Source organism: Melopsittacus undulatus, chromosome 2, assembly GCF_012275295.1.
Source record: "Melopsittacus undulatus isolate bMelUnd1 chromosome 2, bMelUnd1.mat.Z, whole genome shotgun sequence".
NCBI lineage: Eukaryota > Metazoa > Chordata > Aves > Psittaciformes > Psittaculidae > Melopsittacus > Melopsittacus undulatus.
This window is the reverse complement of record NC_047528.1, coordinates 83,789,340-83,810,526: the sequence shown is the minus strand read 5'-3', so window position 1 is coordinate 83,810,526 and position 21,187 is coordinate 83,789,340. Positions and strand designations below refer to the sequence as shown.

The following is a 21,187-nucleotide window of genomic DNA, read 5'->3' as shown; positions in this document are numbered from 1 at the left end:
TAGCTCAATGGCTTTTCTTTATTGCTTCACAGAGTGAGGCATCAAATATTTTGACTGCAAGAACAGGCTGATTCTTTAAAGTTTCAGTAAGGGTAACATCTGTAAACCAAAATTTGCAAACTGAACTTGAGACAATTACTTTAAAAAGTTACATAGAGATTTGTAACTTATTTCCTTCCACCTTCCTGGATTGTACCTGGCTTTTAATTTTTCTAGTGCTGGTTCTGCAGCCTCAGGTCCTAGCCAAACTGTAGGGTACCTCTGGTTCTTTGTTCCAGAGCCTGTCATGATTTGGGCACAGCTAGACTACACTGCAGCTCCCTTCCAGACTCTGTGGTCTGACTTTCTTGTCTCTGATGGAGGCACAAGTCTTCTCCCAACCTAAGTTCTCAGTTATTTATCTGCCCCAGAAGTCTGAAGGATTTTTGTATCTAGTAGTTTTATTGTAAGCTGATTTTTCCTATTTACACTAATAAAACCTTGAATCTTCTGTCTGGTGTCATGCCTAACCTTGAATTCCATGTCTTTACAATGCCTTTCCTCTTTTAATTTATTCTCTCTCTCCATCTGTGATATTTGGTAGCTAGATTCCCCAGATGAACTGGTAATAATAAGCCAATAATACTGTAAAATGCATAAGAAATAACATCTAACTTGTCTTACTGTAATAATCTTACAGTCTAGTCTGCCCTCAAATGAGAAGTGTAATCTAAATGCATACATATCTGCAAAGGAAAATGAAAAGTTAGAAATCTCTTCTTCAGCCCAGGTTTTACCCTTTGTAATTTTCTGAAAAAAAAATTGGAAAAGTACCATGAAATTTTTATGAAATTATATGTGTTACAGATCCTCAGTTTGCCGTGTTTTGATAACTCTGTTATCATGTATTTTGCTGGAGTTGTTATTGTGGACCCAGTGTTTGAAAATTTGGGTGCTTATAAATCTCATGGTTTATGAAATGGAAGTACATTCTCAAGAAATTGAAGTACATTTCTACACTTTGTGCTCATGAGAGACAATTTATTACTTTTTCTTAATCCTCTTACTCTCCTTTCCTTTTGCCTTCTTTACCAACTCCTTCCCTTCCTGCTTCCTTTTCCTTCAGTCTGTTTTCCCTTATTGTAGGATTTGCTTATGCTGATTTTTACAACATAATGTCTACTAACAGTTTTATGCTAATGAGATTTTTTGGAGCTTTGATTCATAATTTTTGGAAGGGCAATGTTATGAACAGATGCTTTGTGTCTTCTCTAGTCAAGGCATTTTTCAATTATTTGGTGGTGTTCTCTGTACTGCTGTCACGATTACTGGCTTCCATGTAGCCCTGAATAGAGAGCTTTTCATGGAATACTGGCTATTGATGGGATATTCACTTCTCACAATATTAACTTCTTCCATAATCTGTCTGATGAATGATGTGATTAAATAATTTACTTGTTTGATAAGATTTATTTCTTAAATTTACATAGAGAGAACTATGTCTATTATAGGCTTTTGGGAAAGAAGATAATAGGAATGACAATGAAGGTGAGATTAGTAAGATGGAGCTTGATGTTTTCAGATATCTGAATGCATTTACACAAAAAAAATTACAACTACATTAATCTGTCAGTTCATATGTTCAGTTGATTTCCTGATTTTCTCTTTTTGTCTTTCCATCTGCTTTTCTCTTTTTAAGTAACTTTTTTTGACATAAGATTGTTCCAGTTGCTGTGTGAATTTGGAAAATGAAAAATACACTTTAGATATTATTTCAGTCTTATTAGTACTGACAGCATTTTTGAATATGTACATGCATGTACATATTAGTATGCAGTTGAGTTATAACATGAAATATGCAAAGTATGCTTCACTCTATTGTAAAACATAGGGGAATATTAAATTCCCGTGTTTTCCTGAGATGTTAATTGTGTGTTACCCAGTAATTCTAAGACTGAGGCTTGTGAAGTTGACCATGGTAGTGTAGTGTTTCTTTTCCTTACAAATACATTTTGTGAATTCCTTCCTTAGTCCTTCTTTAAGTTCAGGTTTAATTTCATCCATGATAAAACAGGAGTCTTATATTCCCTTCTCTATCACATTTTTGGTGGGGTATTTTTAAGATAGATCCCTTGGATTTCCTTCAGTTCCCCTTATCTTATGTAAAGATCAGCAGTTGCAGCCAACAGCATATCAGTGAAGCCAAGCAAATTGTCTGTGGTTTGCCCTTTGTTTAAAATGAAGACAGTAGGTTAAAATAATATATAAAACTGCCATATACATAAGTCCCTTGAGTCTTTCTAGTCATGAAGATTCTAAGAAATTTATAGGTTAGGTTTTTTCTTTGTTAGTCTTACTCACAGAAAGTAATTTCTGCTTTTCTTTTTTTTAATTTCAGTTGTACAGTTGTTAATATTTTCTTTATTCTGTACATTTTTTCTCACTGTCCTTTTTGTCTTTCCAGTTCTCCAGATCCCTTCATTAATTGTTTGTCTAACAAAAAATAAGCAAGTAGGGGAGAGATGATAATTACCTTGCTTATCCACTTGATTTATATTATAGTTGCTTATATATTGATTAAGATCATACAATTCTCTCTAGTTTCATATTACTGCCAGTCAAACTATGGGTTGATAAACTTGTAGCACACTGACCAATTTGCGTTCTACAGTCCTTCCTCTGTTCTGTAGTCCTTCTCATTTTCCCCACCTGTTCCATCAGCGTGTTTTTTAAGAAGAAAAACTATGTAAACCAAGAATACAGCATGCAGCTGCTTTGGGCATTTTTAAAAATTTGGGTTTGGATAAATTTGTAATACAGGGGGAGTAACAAATCAACATGCATAGAAATGCACAGGAGATTCTTCTGAACATTTTCATTCTAGTAGTTAAAAGGTCCTGGCTATAGGTCACAACCTGAAAAATGTTTTAAGCAAGGTTATTTTCCCCAGGAATTTCTAATAAAAGACTAGGCATTTATTTCAGCAAATCATTGACTAGCCATGCTTTTTTTTTAAATTGTTTTCAAAGATTCATACTTCAGCTTAACAAACACTTTTTAAAGTCAAAATGAATATATTTAATGCATCTTTGAGCCCTTTTTTTCTGAAGACTTACTGCAATGTCAGTCTGGTGAAGACATTCATTCTATTTGAGAAAGAAGGCTTAATTACCCTGTTGCCAGAAAAATAGCAACCTTATTCAGGTTAAGAATGATATATGTGGCAGTAGTGTAGGGTGTCTTGAGGTATTTTTAGCTGCTGATTAATGGAAGGTGTACTTCCAAGACCCTAAAAAATCAACGGTAACTTTTGATTTAAGGTTTACTTGTATTACACCTGTAATTAATATGTCCTTCTGGGGATGCTACCATGCTGTGCCTTTATTTTATTTCTGAAGTCTTTAAAAAAAACCCAAAACAAACAAAAAACAAACCAAAAAATTGAAAATGAGAATTTTTGACTGTCCTAGATGCATTTCAACCTAAACTTTATGAATAGCTTAAATCCTGCAAGAAGGAAGAAAGGCAGACACACAGGCAGTTATGAAGGCTAGTTCTATTTTTCCCTTATGATACAAAGTAATGTAATTATAGTCTATTATCAAAATGTCATTGTCCTCCTATTCCCAGAGTGATTCAGTAACATTATGGGCACAGCTCGTTCATAGCGTTACAGAAGGGTCTATTGATCAACTTTTTAAAGAATGTTAAAATGTTCCCTTGGAAGTGCATAGGTCTTGTGCTTTCTCTCTGCAAAAAAAATGGCTTTTGTTCTGAAAGATTAGGTATCGAAATAAAGTATCTCTGATTTAGTCATATATTTGATTTTAATTTTGTGCTATACAGAGTAAGTAATAGCCAACTTCAGGAATACTGTGCGTGATGTGACTTTCATAATGTCATGATTGTTCATGCCGTTATTTAAAACATATTATCAAAGCTATTTCTCATATTAAATGCAAGGCAAAAAATAGATTTGCTGAGTATTATTATTAAATAGACAATTCAAGAGGTTGAGTAGGGTGGGTAAATCATATGTGAATCTATCCAATACTGTTTTCAGATATTTTAGGTAGTCAAGTGGCAGCATGTGTGTTAACTAGAAATCAGTTTAGTTGGAATGGTTTGTGCAAGGTGTGAAAACAGTTTAGGAAACAAGGATTCCCACTGCCCTAGAATATTTTTGGTGGTTTGAATTTGTTTATTCCATGAATCAGAAACAAGACCTTATTGAAAAATGAAGGGGCTGAAAAGAGCTGTTGCCTCAGATGGTCAGAGAGAAATGAAGAGTCATGCCAGAATAACCAATAGCATTAAAGTTTGTGCTGTACATGTAAATATTTATTGATGGAGGTAAAAATTAGTCTTAACACTAGAAATTGTGCTTGAATCTGTTCTCTGTTTAAGAAATCTTCTGCAGGGATTTATACTTTCTGAAAAAATATGGTTTTCATTAAATTTCCAGCTACCTCTAATGAGTGTTGCAGTGAGTACCAGAACAACACTGCTGACAGGAAAGCAAATGTTTTTTTTGTGTAATATGAATTCCTAATTCTACATTGCTCTGTGATGAAAATGAATGATGTGAAATGTAGGTCAGCATGATGTCAATTCTAGCAAATTAAAATACAGATGCTTCCTCTCAAATCAATCAAAGCATCTGTGAAACTTCACAAATTAGAAATAATGTGGACATGTGAATCTACTTGACACTGCACAAAATAATCCCTGTTTTTTATTGGTGGTTCTCAATAGCTTTCAGACATAGAAAAATATGTCCGAATTTATAAGTGCACATATTGCACAGTGACTAAACTATACAAAATTGTATTTCTATATTTTAAAAAATTAATGCATTTTAGAAAGGGTAAATCAGCTTTACCATTGATACTCAGGGGAAACCCCCAACTACTTCCTTTTGTCTTTTGCTGATGCTGTGTACAAAATCTGAACTGTGTTTTAGCTACTTACTGTAATGATGCCTACATCCAGTACAATTCCAAGTATGCCTTATTAACATATATATGCTTCTTGGATCATCACTAGAATATGCCTGAGGCTTATTTTTTAATATGTAACTCCAAGTTTATTTATGCCACATGAAAGAGTGCCTACTATGTACTTAAACTTGATATCACTTTCTGGGTTTTAGGGGTATTTTTGTTGGTTTTTTTTTTTGTGGGTTGGTGGGGGTGATGGTTGCAAAATATTTTTCATGTTTTTCTTTTGAATTGCACCTGAATTACCAAGTCCAGTTTGTGTTTTGTCTTTCTTAGTATTTAGTTTTGGCCTAATTGTTTAGATTAATGGTATATACACAAATTATAAATTCTTGGATCTGCAGAAGTTTCTCACAAAGTGTATCAATAGTATAATTTTATGAGGGAGTAAGGGCTGTATGTTCTTTACCAAGTACTTGAAATAAGGTAGGCAACAATCTCTCTTATGCAGCAGAACCTTGTTGAAAATGGATGTATGTGAAAGAATCCTACTAGTTAGTTGTAAGATATTTTACTCCTTTACTTTGTGTCATACTTTTCATATTTATTATGTAATTAGCAAAGTATATTTACACAGGCAATTACATGCTTCCTTTTCTTTTTGATGTTTGCACTAACTAAAGCCGTTATTCCGTTTCAGTTTGGAAGACGTTACATTGAAGATATTTTTAATGATTTTCGAGATGGACGAAGACTTCTGGAGCTCCTGGAATGCTTTACAGGCCAAAAAATTGTATGTGTATATTAACATGTTTACTGAATATTGAGGTATTTTTGGTGTGATAATTGTGGTAGGTTGTATTTATTAATTTCTACTCTTAAGGAGGGTGTGCAAAAACTATTTTGAGGTTTTGGTTTTGGTTTTTTTACTTTCATTTGAAATTGAGAAAACATTGAAACTGAGAGCTGTATTGGACAGTAAGCCTTTAGTAGGCATATATTTGAAATTAAAATGTCCTAGGTTGTTCTATGTATTTGTTAAGGAAGTGTGGCAAAGAGAAGCAACACAGAGGCAAGGTTTGTTAAGACATAGATATTAGCTGGAGTCAGAAATTATCACTAGGAGTTTGTGCCAAATACAACAAAAAGAATTCAATGTGTAGAATTAGAATGTTTTTCTAGCAAATTTCACATATGTGGAACATGTATTGAAGTTGTAAATGTCTGAAAATTGAAAAACAGCTTGCTCTTATTAACCTGGAAATTTTAAAGGATACTCCACACATATTTTTGTATATCTTCTCTTGTGCTCCTGCCTGAACTATTTGAGCCTGGGATCTTTCTCTGAAATTGTCTCGTAAAAGAGTAATGAAACAGTCTGGGAGTTTGAAAATCTTGAGAGAATATATTTGTAAATAAATACCAAGCAAGCTGATGTGTTGTTGCTTAGTTGTCATGGTAATATTCCTAAATTCTGCCACGGAGAGGATGACTAATCATAATAGAAACAATTTGAATTATCCGATTTTCTACACATTTCAGTGATGCATTCACTGACAACTGTCAAGGTACCACATTACCTTCCAACTGTGGATCCAGTTTGTTTCACACTTGCCTTTACTTCATATTGAGAAGCTACAAATGCGCAATGTATGGTAATATGATCACTGTTGTCATAAACTTATTAAGTGGAAAACTGCAGGTGTAATATAAAATTTGAGTTACTTATAATTTCTGATTTTGGGCAGTCAAGTTTGTTTTAATTTTTTTTGTAGGCAAAAGAAAAAGGGTCCACAAGAGTTCATGCTCTGAACAATGTCAACAAAGCACTTCAGGTTTTGCAGAGATATAATGTAAGTAATCAGTCAGACAGAATATCCTTTAGATAGCATATTTAATGCTTTGTAAGTGTTGGATCAAACTCTGGCCTATAGTATACAATTACTGGAGTCAAGGCAGTTTTATTAATATGACTTGGATACTTTATCATTCAGCATCAAATTGGAATGTATGTCAGAGTTTAAAATCTTTTGCCAGCAAGTGTGTGAACAATATATCTATAATGGGTGCTACCGCAAGCCAGATCAGCATGCATGCTTCTTTGGTAATGTATGGTGTTTAAAATGCATTTTTAGAGGTTAATTACAAGAGTTCATCCATAGCAGGTTAGAAGGTGTTACCTATCAAAATATCTACTCATAAGCTCTGATGATTATGAAGCCTGAAAACCTGAGGTTTTTCCTGTAAGAAATCTTTCTGGTAAAATTTCATTGCTGTCTGTTCCTTATGGTTCATAACAGTAAGAAAATGAATCATATCAAAACCACTTTCCATTCTACTTTGTCAGGGTTGACTTTTCAAGCCAGTATCCTGTGCATCATTTTTGAGTAAATATTCTCATATCTTCCTTACGTAAGCATTCTAATGGACCCATAACTTTAGCAGATATTTTCAGTGGCCAGCAAGTTATATCTTCTCCTCAAGAATAAATAGAAATAAACTATTACATTCATTTAAACTTAACATTAAGATGTGATGGAACACCGATAATGTATTCTGTGCTGCATATTATATTTTCGATAGATGCAGTAGGTCACTAAACATGCTTGAGTTCAGCTGCTGAATAAAGCTATTGATTTTATAAATCTAAGGTAATCTGTCTGAAGATTTGTGCATAAATGAAAGTGACCTTATAAGACTGGCATAAAGACCTCCAGCATGATTTTTCTTTTTTTTTTTTAATGGAATTTAATGTAAATTTGTAGAAGAAAAAGCTTCCAATTCTTCAAAATCTGCAATATTTGGCACTGCTGAAAAAAATCCATGATATGATGTTTTGCAGTGTACAAGAAAGTTTTGATAGCATACCTGGAATTTGGTTACAGATTTTCATAGTAAATGCTTTTAAAAGGATTTATTGACTATGTACCAGCTAAATCCATTAATGTACTTTTTATTCCGTTCCCAGAGCACAGCAATAATCTCTTTCAAATGTAGAAAGAAAAAAGAATATTCAATTTGCAGAATATAGAAGGAAAAACATCCTTTTAGAAATTGAAATGCTCATCCATTGGCCGTTATATTCGTGTAATGAAAACTTTATAAGCTATACACAATACGAACATTAGTACAGTGTGCATATACATACTATACCAAATTAGTGTGCAGCCCAAAGATCTGCCTCTGTGTCCTCAACCTTCAAAATCTTTTCAAGAGGGATTTCTATGGGACTTCAGAAAAGTAAAATTAATGGTTCTAAAGCTATTAAAGACTGTGACTAATCTAAGTTTTTCTGCTAGTGTGTGCCATCTTTGCTCTGAGGGTCTGCAGTCATCTAGGTGGTAACAAGTTGAAAATGCTGCTGCTTCTAGTCAATCAATTTTACAGATTTTTTTTCTTTTTTTTGTACAGTTTTGGGGTGGGGTGGTATCCCGGTGTAGCCTCAGGCAACACTAAGGCAAGCTGAGAAGTGTTCCTCTTTTTCAGTAAGATATATGTAATTTCCATGTATTCAGGCTTCTGTTTCCAAAAACAGAAGAGTGATTTGGCCCATAGAACATGTAGGTGATAGCCCAGTAAGCTTTGTAGTTGGTCACTTGCTGCGTGGACCCTATTTGAAATTTAGGATATAATGTCTAAGTTCCACTGAGAAATGTTCCAAGACACAGTTGGTTACAATAAATTACCAGTCTCTTACGCTTTTAGTACAAAGTTATGAACTTTTAGTAAAGAGTTGAGGCTTGTTTTGAATGTGCTAAACCTTTAGTCATTCTACAGATGCAACCTCAAATAGCATTCAGAGATATGCAGACTGTAATTTGGTAAGGAATGGAGTACTTTGCTATATAAATATTAGTTCTGAGCATGAAAAAAAAACACATCTATGAAACAGCGAGGATGCAAATTTTTAGATTCATAGTTTCCATCCAAAAGTACAGGTCTCGGCTTCTATCATCTTACACTCACATCTGTGAATTTGGCTTTCTTTATTTAGATAACATAAAAAGTGAGGTAGTGTGAAGGATCACTTCACTGAGGAGGAAAGAATATTTCAGGTTGGTAAACGCTGATGCATAATATAGTTATGGAAAAAACAATACTGGAAAAACTAATGTGGAGAAGATTTGCTTAGATCACAATAATTTGTTCTTCTGTATTCCAGAACACCTCCTGCCTTGCCTTTAAATTCTGTTGGAACTTAAATATGTAGAAAGATATCTTAGGTCTGTAGGTTCTTACGGTGTCTAGATGTGTGTGTGTGTAGCCTTCAGCAGAGTGTATTATGCAAGGTAGTATGAAGCATAATTAAGAGGCTTTTTGTGTCACTCATCAGTTTTGTGATTTGAAATTGTAGAGATAATGTAAAAGATTTTTGAGTTATTTTTAACTACTACTTTTAATTGTAAGTTTTCACAACATGCTATAACTGGAATAATTGGAAGTCTAGATCACTGCATTCTTTTTACTAGGACATTAATTGTTTAATCTATAAAACTTTAATTTAATTCTTACTAAATAACAAAAACCAAATGAGAGATTTACTCTGGCCCATCCCTCCATCTCCCTTGCCATAAAGAAAGTATAATACCAACCTCTTAGACTTGCTATTAATCTTATATGAATATATTTTTACTTCTTTCATAGGTTGATTTGGTAAATATTGGGAGCTCAGACATTGTGGATGGAAATCATAAGCTGACCCTTGGTTTGGTCTGGAATATAATTCTCCACTGGCAGGTGAGTGGTACTGCTTCTTAATTTTCATGAAGTACCTTTATTCCACTGATCTTTTTTCCTGTTATTGTATGGCCACAACCTATAAAGTAAACACAAGCATTACAAATAATGTCCTCAATCTGCAAATTTTATGGAACTCTGTTTACATATTGTCTAGGATATTAAGAAACTTAAGAAGATAAAATAGTTTTCAGAGCATTAGAAGCAGGCCTTTTGACTCTTATTTTCCCAGTCAGATGTTGCAAGAGAATATATAATAAAATTATTGTTAGAAAAATGGATAGGAAAAGGCAACGTGGATATATAACTTTCATAGTCAATTTTCTTTTTAATATCTTAAAAAGAGTGACTTTTATATTTTAATAAAATAATTACATTTGTTGCTTTTCACTGCTGGCCCATCCTTCCAAGAATTATTTTAGAATGCTAGAAAGATGCTACTCTGACAATTTATTGAAGCAGATGTGGTTTATTTACCTTTTTTTATCTTTAGAAAGGGTGAGAGGCTTATGGTACTGATCTTATAAGAAACATGGTAGATGAAGACACTTAAGTAAATAAATTCTGAGACAGCAGTAAAATCAAAATTTAAAAAAGAACTAGCATACAGATACTCTGAGTGTGTTTTTATATCAATCTGGGCTTAAGAGTCTGTCCATTTGTGTTGGCTCTGTTTCCAAAGCAATAATCTACAAGTTTTTCATAGCATTACAAACAAAAATGGTGAGAAACAAAACCTAGAAGTCTTTATAGTAAAAACTAAACATTCCTATTAAAAAATCACATGTTCATCATTCACTGAAATAGGGAACTTTTTTTCTGTTTTTTTCTAGCTTTATAGGACATATTGTAGTGAAAACAACAGAGAAATGCTGCTATGTAAGTCATAGCCAAAATATTGACTTTCTTCAGTAAAAAGGCAAAATGATAGCCATATACATAAGGCGAATATTTCAGTGTGGTGATGAGAATAACTCTTCTGTTCACAGCTTTCCATTTGGCAGTTTGACATTTTGGAAGTCATCTTGGTGGTGTCTGTGTTGCCCTTTTTCTCCCATTCTGTTCCAAATTGAATCTTTTCTTATGTTGTAGTATTGGTCTATTCCCCAGGAAATGCAAGTATTTCTATTTTGTGGATGTCAGTTTTCTACACCTTAAAGCCTTTTTTCCTGCTAGGAAATACTGCATTAGAGCAGAGAAGTAACAAAGAAATTACTATCAAGAGGTCATCTGCAACTCATTTGCAAGAAACAAATTCTACTAGACATGATGTGTAGTTTCTGAAGCTGGATGCTGAGGGAGCTTATTCATCCAAAAGCTCTTCAGGCTGACATGAACATGTGTCTGCCTACTACTGTTCAACATAAATGAGAAGCCTTCAAAACGTTTCCTTCTATCCTCAGTGTCAACCAGCACTTCCCTGCTCAGACACTGATCTTGCTTCAAGATCCAGCCATTCTGCAGGCAGCATGGTGCTTTGCCTGCAGCACTGTGGCATGGTGTATGTGGCACTGTGTTTTGTGGTGCCACCAAGGTACCTGGTGGGAGGGACGGCATTCTCCCTCTGGGTGCCTTGGAGGACAAGTGGCTTTAGATCTACAAGTGGAGTTTTCCACCATTTCTCATTGAATAGGAAGTGACCCCAACTTTGAGGATGAGTTCATACCTTTTTACTTCAGTATTTTAAATGCCTGCCTACCTTTCTTGATCTTCATCATTCCCACAACTCATCTTTGACTTTCAACAACTAGGACACAATTTTAGAGTGGTCCATCTTTTATCACAAAGTAGCTTCTGCACTGAATGTTGTTCTTCAACTGATGTCAGATGCAAAGCAATTCAAGTGGAGTAGTGAAATTATATACTCCATGAACAAATAAGCAGCAATAAGCTTAAATGAGTTTAAATTGTATCTTAGAGAGTATTTTAAAGACCTGTAAATCTTTACAGTATATATAGAGAAAGCGGTGACTTAAAATTGATTACAGGAAAATAAATTATAGAATTCTTAATAGAAATTTTGCATGCTCTTTCACTAGTAAAGAAATTGCTAAGAAATATATAATCCACTGCATTATGTTCAACGCTAGAGTAATATTTTTAGACGCCCTCAGGATTAATGGCTTTTTGTAAAATAATAACTAGCTCAGCTTTCCTTAATGAAAAAGGAACATTAACTATTCATTAAAAAAATTAAAAATTAATCATATACAATACCCTTTTAATGCATGCAATGAAATTCACTTTTCATCCAAGTGCATGTATGCAAATATAGTTTGCACATTTAAGTCAAAAATGTTATCTGCCATGCACATTTATTTTGCCTTGGTGCTTATTTCAACTCTGTCAGTGAAAGAAGAATGTTTTTCATCATTTTACCAGCTTTTGCAGTAGTGTATCACGTTAACCAAGGGTGTACTTCCACAGCAAAGAAAATCACAAGGAAAAAGACTTAGTTTGAACGAACCCTGTGTCAGTAAGTGATGGAAACAAATGTGCCTTCTCTGTTCATGCATGGGATGCTTCACATGGTAGAGGGATAAATGTACTGAATGCATCAGCAATGGCCACCAACAAGTCAATATCCATTTTCTGTAATCATTCAGACTTAGCCACTATTGTTAAACTATTACACCAAGTATGTTCTTTAGTTATTAAGGAAGTTTTTCTTTAAGGCTTAAATCTAAGCAACTCAAGGGGTTTTGTGTAAGGGAAAAAAAAAAAAGCCAACCCAAAGGCAGCTTCTAATGAGCAAATTCAATCAGTGATGAAATTCTACCTCTTATTGCAGGTCAAAGATGTAATGAAAAACATCATGGCTGGACTGCAGCAGACAAACAGTGAAAAGATTCTGCTGAGCTGGGTCCGCCAATCGACTCGTAATTACCCACAGGTCAATGTTATCAATTTCACCAGTAGCTGGTCTGATGGATTGGCTTTCAATGCACTGCTCCACAGTCACAGGTAGGAAAATTAATGTTTCATTATTTCAGTGAGGCTTGTAACAGATGGCTGTTAGAGGGCTTGAGGATGATGTATCTATTATGTGGGGGTGTTTCAGCATTCTTTTAAATGGCTGCCTGTTTGCTTTGACCTGAGTGCTGTGTTTGGTGTCAGACTGAATCGTGAATTCTTTTGTGAAGCGAGAGGGTCTGAGGTTTTCACAGTGCAACTGGATGTACTCAGTTCAGATCCTTTTCGGGAATTACAGTGTATATATACCAAGTAGGTAGTCTTAATGAGTACAGGCTTGGCAGCTGTTGAGAAGAGCAAGGGATAGATCCAAAACCAAATCTTTGAGGTTGATGTAGAAGGAGATTTTCCTGTGGAGACTTGGAAGTGGAAATTGTAGTGTTTATTTAAAGCCTTTGACAGTTGTTGGATTAAAAGTATGGATTTGTCTCAAAGGGATACAGCTGGAGAAAGTAGCCTTTGTTTTCAAAGCCTTTCATATTTTTCCTCAGCTGATTTGATTTTTCAACCTCCCTCAGCTGTTACGTTGTTCTAGTCTATGCTGTATAAACCCCTGCCTTTAGAGGTTCAATTTTCTCTGGTGGTTCTGCATACTTGGCTTAAAAAAACAGTGAAAGACAGTCTATCCTAAAGGTCTAGTTGCAACTACTAATGTTAAAGCAGTACATGTTTTTTCAATATGGTAAGCTTCCTGATTGCTCTTCTCCTACTTCTGTACTGCTCTCCTGAAGGAGGTTGTGCTGCAAGGTAGCTGACTGTTCCATATGATCAGTGAGTTGAATTTTTGAACAGCTAAATAGGTATGGTCTGTTTATTAAGAGACAACAGGGATCTACAAGAAAGATATTAGTACAAGTCAGGCCATTTTTTTCCATTTTTTTTTATTTGCATTGCTTAAAATAAGGCAAAGTACTAAAAGCATAGTCTGAGACAATCTATGCCTTCCAACTTAAGCAGGGAAGAACTGAAGGTACTACTTTCCAAAATTTTCACTGGATCATTTATTTGTTTCTGATTGAAACTATCTGATTAAGTCTACTGCTGTGGTAGTCCAAAGCCTGAACACTGACAGATATTTATGGTGGCTATGCCTTACACAACCATCCTGGTGCAGTAGGCATCTCCTGCTGGGAGTCCTTTTTCACCCTGCATATGCCTGGGAGTCTTAAGATCTGAATGAGCTAAGGTTCAGGTACTTTCAATTACAGGCGTTTGCTTTCAGTTAGGAATGAGGTATTATCTTTAGGAAGAATTTATTATACTCTGAAAGGGCTTTGTGTATGTTTTTTGCCTACATTCAATATTTACAACATTAACAACTGTCTTTCCCACCATCCTGCTGTTACTCATTGATGCATTCACACCTTGGTGTTGGTGCAAGTGTCTGTGCAGGTATTAGGAGAAATGCATTTTGGGAGCTAAACAAGAAAAGAATTAAAATATAGTGACTATGTCACTAGGTTTTGATAACTACTTAATTTGTTATTCATTCATTAAAATGTGGTTTGATGGGTTTTTTCCCACTATAGTGGGAAAGTTACTTTTTATTTTTAACTAAAGTTACTTTTTTTGTTATTTCCTTTTGATGATAATTTCTCATTTTAATTTGATCTCTTATAAGTGGTATCATTCTGATTGACCTGAATATAAGAACATAATTATCCCGTAGAAATGAATTAATCTCTTTCTTTCTAAAGATATTATTCCATACTTGTAGATGATTTAAAAAAATAATAAAAAAGCAGCATTATGTGGTATGCTCTTCTGTCTGCATCACTTAGATTTGCACAACCTCTGTTACAGTGTAGGAGCATGCACTTAATTTCTGTGGGCATGAATACCTTTTCAATTTCCTAAAACACTGTCTATACACAGACTTATTAAGTCGGAAAATGATGTTTTTAACTGTCATGGTTTAACCCTAGCCAGCAGCTAAGTGCCATGCAGCTGAATGTTCACTCCACCCTGGCATGATGGAGGAGAGAATCAGAAGAGTGAAAGTAAGAAAACTCATGGATTGAGATACAGACAGTATAATAAGTAAAGCAAAAGTCACGCATGCAAGCAAAGCATTCATCCACCATTTTCATGGTCAGGCAGGTGTTCAGCCATCTCTGGGAAAGCAAGGCTTCATCATGGGTAACAGTTACTTGGGGGAAACAAATACCATCATTTTGAATGTGCCCCCCCTCCCTTCCTTTTTCTGTCCTAGCTTTATAAGCTGAGCATGACGCCATATGGTCTGGGATATCCCTTGGTCAGTTGTGGTCAACTATCCAAGCTATTTTCTCTCTCAACTCCTTGTGCACTCCCAGTCCACTTGCTGGTGGGGTGGAGTGAGGAGTGCCTCAAAATTCTGAAAACCAACTATGCTGAAATTATATTGATTAATTATTACTGTAGACTCAAACACTAAAACCAGCAGTATTTTATAGCACTGTAACTACCTTGATTTTATTTTCAGCAAATCAGTGAAGCAGAAGGCTAAAGTGGTGGCACATCTTTTCAGCCAAACATAATATCAGACTGCCTGTTTCCTGATCAGGGTATCTGATACTCAGATATTCAGATGACATAGTGTACAGGGCCATGTGGTATCATGTGTTTGAAATCAGTAATGGGAAATTCCTTTTTGTCCCTATCTGCAAGAAGAGCTCAGGAAGTCTGAAGGGAGGCTCTTATTCAGGAGCAGTTCCTAGCTGAGGAAGGCAGTTGGCTGCCTGAGCCACATTGGGATGATCTAGACAAATACCTAAGTGTCTGTATGTCATACTTTATGCACTGCTGTGTTCAGTTCAGTGTAAAGTTCACCAGTTGTGACCATTCATTTACATGCACACTAAAATTTATGCACTTTATTTAGGTTTCCTAAAGCAGGGCTGCAAAATTTAAGTTCTTCTTGTGTCTTCTTAACTCTTTTTCTGTCTGCTGCCATAAATCTTACTGCCATAAATAGTTTTCTGCTCAGTGGATATCACTTCAATAGAAGTGAAAAAAAGTTATTCCACAGAGTCTTATCTCCTGCATAGTAGTTAGTGCACTCATCTGGGAAACAGCAAGTGTGCATTCAGATTCCCTGAGACAAGTCTCCAAGACATACCAGTTGTCATCTTCGCAACTTTAATCACTAAGTTCTTCTGTAGAAGTCTCAGAGGAAGACCTAATACTCTCTGAAGCCCTGAGTCAGTAATTTTTAACATGTGCTTAGTGTGTCCTCCGTATTGATTTTTGGTGACATTGCACTGCTTGGTTAGTTTGCAGAAGTACTGAATTGCCCTTCAAGATCCAAGATGCAATCAATAAAATAGGTACACTAAAACACAAAGTGTTCAGGAGTACCTAACTCTATCCTATAAGTACAAAATATTTTATCTAAGAAACACTGACATCTAATTTAGTCACCCTAAAATACAGGTATGTATTTGTTGGGTGTCAGTGTCTAGGCTTCATGCCTATAGAAGACAGCTGATCAACACCAGTTTACATAAAATCTTAGGGAAACATGGTGTCACATTCAACCTATGCTTTATTAACTTTTTGTGGTTTACGTACATAGAATGACAAGCCCTCTGAAGACAAACACTTTTGAATTTAGCTCCTCTGTTTTCCCTGATTGATTTCCTCTTTCCCCAGTTTTCCTGTTCTACTTCTTTCTCTTCCAGTTCTTTGTTCACCATAGTTTGGTCTAGATGTTATCTCTTTTTTCCAGTCTTCCTCTGAGTTTATTCCTCTGTATTTCTGTGATTCAATTTTTCCATTTTCTTTTTTCCTCCTTCATTCCTTTTCTACAATACATCTCTTTGTTCTCAGCAATATTTTGTGTTTAAATGGGCTCTTGAAGAAAAAAAAGGACTTGTTGCTCTAATTGTCAGAACAGCTGTGGCCACTCTGTGGATAAAGAACTGGCTGGATGGTTGCACTCAAAGAGTTGTGGTCAACAGTTCAATGTCTGGCTTGAGATCAGTAACGAGTGGTGTCCCTCAGGGATCAGTGTTGGGACCGGTCTTGTTTAATATCTTTGTCGCTGACATGGACAATGGAATTGAGTGTGCCCTCAGCAAGTTTGCCGATGACACCAAGCTGTGTGGTTCTGTTGATACGCTAGAGGGAAGGAATGCCATTCAGAGGGACCTTGACACACTTGTGAGGTGGGCTGATGCCAACCTCATGAAGTTTAACCATGCCAAGTGCAAGGTCCTACACGTGTGTCGGAGCAATCCCAGGCACAGCTACAGGTTGAGCAGAGAAGAGATTCAGAGCAGCCCTTTGGAGAAGGACTTGGGGGTGTTGGTCAATGAGAAAATGAACATGAACCAGCAGTGTGCACTCACAGCCCAGAAAGCCAACCGTATCCTGGGCTGCATCAAAAGGAGCATGACCAACAGGACAAAGGAGGTGATCCTGCCCCTCTGCTCTCATGAGACCTCACTTGGAGTATTGTGTGCAGTTCTGGTGTCCTCAACATAAAAAGGACATGGAACTGTTGGAACAAGTCCAGAGGAGGGCCACGAGGATGATCAGGGGACTGGAGCACCTCCCATATGAAGATAGGCTGAGGAAGTTGAGGCTGTTCAGCCTGGAGAAGAGAAGGCTGCGTGGAGACCTCATAGCAGCCTTCTAGTATCTGAAGGGGGCCTACAGGGACTGTAGTGATAGGATAAGGGGTAACGGATTGAAACTTAAACAGCAGAGGTTTAGATTGGATATAAGGAAGAAATTCTTTACTGTTAGGGTCATGAGGTACTAGAATGGGTTGCTCAGGGAGGTTGTGAATGCTTCATCCCTGGCAGTGTTCAAGGCCAGGTTGGATGAAGCCTTGGGTGACATGGTTTAATGTGAGGTGTCCCTGCCCATGGCAGGGGGGTTGGAACTAGATGATCTTGAGGTCCTTTCCAATCCTAACTGTTCTATGATTCTATGATTACTCAGAAAATACTCTAGTACCTGTATAAAATCCATTGGTAAAAAAATTCATTTTGCAGATTTAAAACTTATGTTCCTCATTCCTGAAACTTAAGACTCGCATGATTTAATTGTCAAAAATGGTATTTACTGCAAATAGTAGCTTCTTTTTTTGACTCCAAAGTTTGAGTTTAACCTTTCCTTGAAGTGTATTTCAGAAACCATAAGCCTTCTGCATTGACCCTTAGGCTGTAATTTGTTTCCACGGTACTTGTCACCTTTAGATATTCTCAGGAATGGAAGCAGAATTACTCAGAAAAAATGGCTAGTAATAGTATGAAAATCAGTTATGATAATGAACACATATCAGGACCTCGAGCCTGGTGTGTGTATTTTTTTGCCATTTTTATCACTATTCCTAGCTTGTCTGCTATCAGTCCTCTCCCCAAAATAAATAAAAAAAAAAACGTTAGAGAAGATTTCCTGGTGGCATTAAAATATTTTTTTTGGCATCTAAAAGATTCAGTCTCTCACAATACACAAATATTCCATTTTCTTTTCTAAACTCAGTTCTATTTAATTTACTTTTAAAACCAGTGATTCATAATGCTTCTATGGTATAATGCTAAGCATGGTATTTTGGAATAAAGTAATAAGCTATTAAAATCAGTTCCTACATGCTGTAGTTGGTACTTATCTAAATCATATTAGTATTTTTGCAATTAGATTTTTCTTTCAAAAATAATTTAAGATTTTTTTATATATATATCTATATATAACTGCTTCAAAATATACACCACACTCTAATTTCTGTATAGCCTCAACTGGAATATCGGCTGAATGCTCAAATTTTTCAGTTGTAATTTACAGATTAAGATTGTAACTTAATCTTCTCTAACTAATAGATCTAGTTAATATTATACATCTTAGTGTTGATGTTAACATGCTCTGGAGCTGCTACGAACAATATATTTCATTTGTCCATCAAAAACTTGAAAAAGGAAAAAGAAAACCAACCAAATAAACCCTTAGCCTCTCTTACTTCATATTAATGTGGTTTTCTAATTGTATCATTCAGTTTGATTTCTAAACAGTATTTACCTGTTTCAGCATAAAATATCCAGGCTGAGTGATTGTGATGGGCACTGCATTATAGAAGATGTCATTATATTCCTCTTTGTCACAGCAGAGGTCCTAATTGTCAAGGAATAAACGCGTTGGAAAGTTGTTATACCTTGGCCTTTTTTCTCTTTATAGCACTGTTATATTTTAGGTATTTGCTCTCCAAAAATCTTCTAGATAGTACTAAATCTTCTTCATTCATGGTTCAGGTGTAAAAAGCTCAAGAATGACACAGAAAAGGCAGTCTTGTTGAATTCCTACAATATTTGTGGACAAGCACAATGACTCCAACCCTGAAATTCCTTAAACTCCTGAGATGTGGAAGCCTTTAATGCTGTTAAGAGAGGGATACTGGCTTTATATGAATCACCAGAAAGATCTAATATGTTGCCTTTTACTTTGATGGTTGGTAATAATTAAATAACTACATGCCCTAAATAATAAAGCAAAATCAAAACAATCCCTGTCCTTTAAACGGTGATGTTTTCATTTATCTTATATAATGTTTCCAGTGATGGGTAGGTGGCTTTTTTGTTTGGTTTGGTTTGATTGGTTTGGGGTTTTTTTAGAGATTCAGAGAGTAATGTAGGATTTGTATCTGGATGAATATTTCCAGCAGCTCCTTGAAAGGATTAAAAGAAAGTCAGAGATTAGCTTGAAGGACTAACTACATAGACATACACTCTGTGAGAACCTTACTCTCAGTGGGAAGCTTTATGTTTTTTGTCTTTTAACCCACATTTCCTTGTTTCCAGCTGTTTTGTTCTGATCAGATATTTCTGATGCCCTTTCTCTGTCATTATACAAAACTGATAACTTTGAGTAGATACTCTCATTTGTATATAATCACCATCTTCATATTTAGGCTCTTTAGCAACTGCTTTTAATACTGAATGTGAGGAACAGTGGAACACAGGTTACTTGGCAAACCTACAAGGGCACATCTGTGAGCCCATAGTGTGAATTTTCAGAAGATAAACTTGCTTATATGTTTCCTTGAATGTATATTTTGCGTAGGGCTGAGTAAACAAGGCAGCAGATGTGGCGTGACACCATCATCCTAGGAATATAAGGAAACTAAAATATTTTGCTAGGGAAGAGAGGGCAGTCCTGCTATAGTTGAAACTCCCTACTTCAGGCTACAGATCACAGAGTGCTTTCCCTGTTTACTCCTTGCAATCTTTTTTCTCCAGCTGGGTATCAGAGAGAGCTTTCCCTCTTTTCTTTAACTTTGTTGAGGCCTTTGTTCTTTTTCCCCAGCACTTTAATCAGGATTTTGAAGTGGGAACAGAGTGGGAACAGGTGGCATTCCTTAGCTTCCTCCTTGCTTCTTTGAAATGCTTGAACTTAGGCCAGGTGACTACCTTAGAAATGAGCAGTTTACTGTAGCTGTGTCTGCTTCAAGTTGGCAAGGTGAGGGGAGAAGGAAAATGGCATCAAGAAGAAATCCTGGATAGAAGGAGAAGTTTGTCTTCAGTAAGCTAAAGGAAAAATAGAAGTAAAAGCAATGGTATGATGAGTTACAAAAATACTTTTATTGTAACAAGTCAGTAGGTTATGTGTTAGTTACTGACTGTTGTTTTAATAGTGAAAGAACTGAAGATACACAAGATTTTCTTGTACAAATAAAACTAGAATAACAATAACAAACCTACAACTTGTCTATTGAAATGCAATTGGTGACATTTATGATCTAAATGTGGCTCCTTTTTACATACACTAATTATGTAGTTATATATTATATAAAGGTTGCTGGTTTAAAGGTTTGTGATACTTTAGAAATCAGTCACTTCAGAAATTCTGAAGAAATTAAAGCAATACTTCCCATGATGTTAAAATATCTTCAAAATGTTTCACCTCCTTCCTTCAGAATTCTCCCTTTGGAGTGTATGCTTTATTTCTCTTAATTTTCTTGAATGTGCACCTTTGCAAAATTCATTAGCTCTTCAGGTTTCACTGCCATATGCATCTTATGTGAATTAACTTCAGGTTCATATGGCAAAAAACTAATTTGAATGAATAAACATGGTCTTTAGTAAGTAAAGAAACCAACACCCAGAAATTCACTGCTTACAAACTCTTGTGGGGGTTATTTGGTCATAATATCTATATCAGCACTAGTGAAAATTAATTTTCCATTTTTTGCAAAGATTTAGCAGGTGGGCTCTGAGGAAAAATCAGACTACACTTTGAAGATGTGTCTTGAAACTATCGTTGATAGGGGCTGTGGCTAGGAACAGAATATGCAGTGGAATGGAGTTACTGATCACTGTTGTCTGCCATCTCTGAGATTTGTTGCTTCCTTTAAATTGGATGGTAAACTCTAATTTTTTTGGGTAACTGTGTTTTGTCTTGTCGATTACTATCATTTATGCATAGAGATATGTCTGGATTTGTTTAGCCTTTATATACTCCAGATTCAGTTCTCTTACCCTGGCTGATCTGTTGCCACTGTGAATTATGTAATTGGAAGGTAAAAAAAGAAGTCCCTTTTAGACTCTGTGCAACTATTTTCCTTGCTAATATATTTTGAA

The 21,187-nt window shown here is 35.6% G+C and overlaps 1 protein-coding gene across 2 annotated transcripts in view; it reads left to right on the top strand.

Moving 5' to 3' along the window:
• Positions 1-21,187, top strand: part of DMD (dystrophin) — a 1,017,291-nt gene that overhangs the window by 189,371 nt on the left and 806,733 nt on the right. The window contains exons 3-6 of one of the 2 annotated variants that reach the window (XM_034074486.1): positions 5,620-5,712; positions 6,695-6,772; positions 9,564-9,656; positions 12,448-12,620. In XM_034074486.1, the coding sequence (XP_033930377.1) occupies positions 5,620-5,712; positions 6,695-6,772; positions 9,564-9,656; positions 12,448-12,620 (437 nt within the window). Of the gene's footprint in view, positions 1-5,619; positions 5,713-6,694; positions 6,773-9,563; positions 9,657-12,447; positions 12,621-21,187 lie in introns of those variants that run through there. The other variant, XM_034074485.1, reaches the window with a different exon arrangement.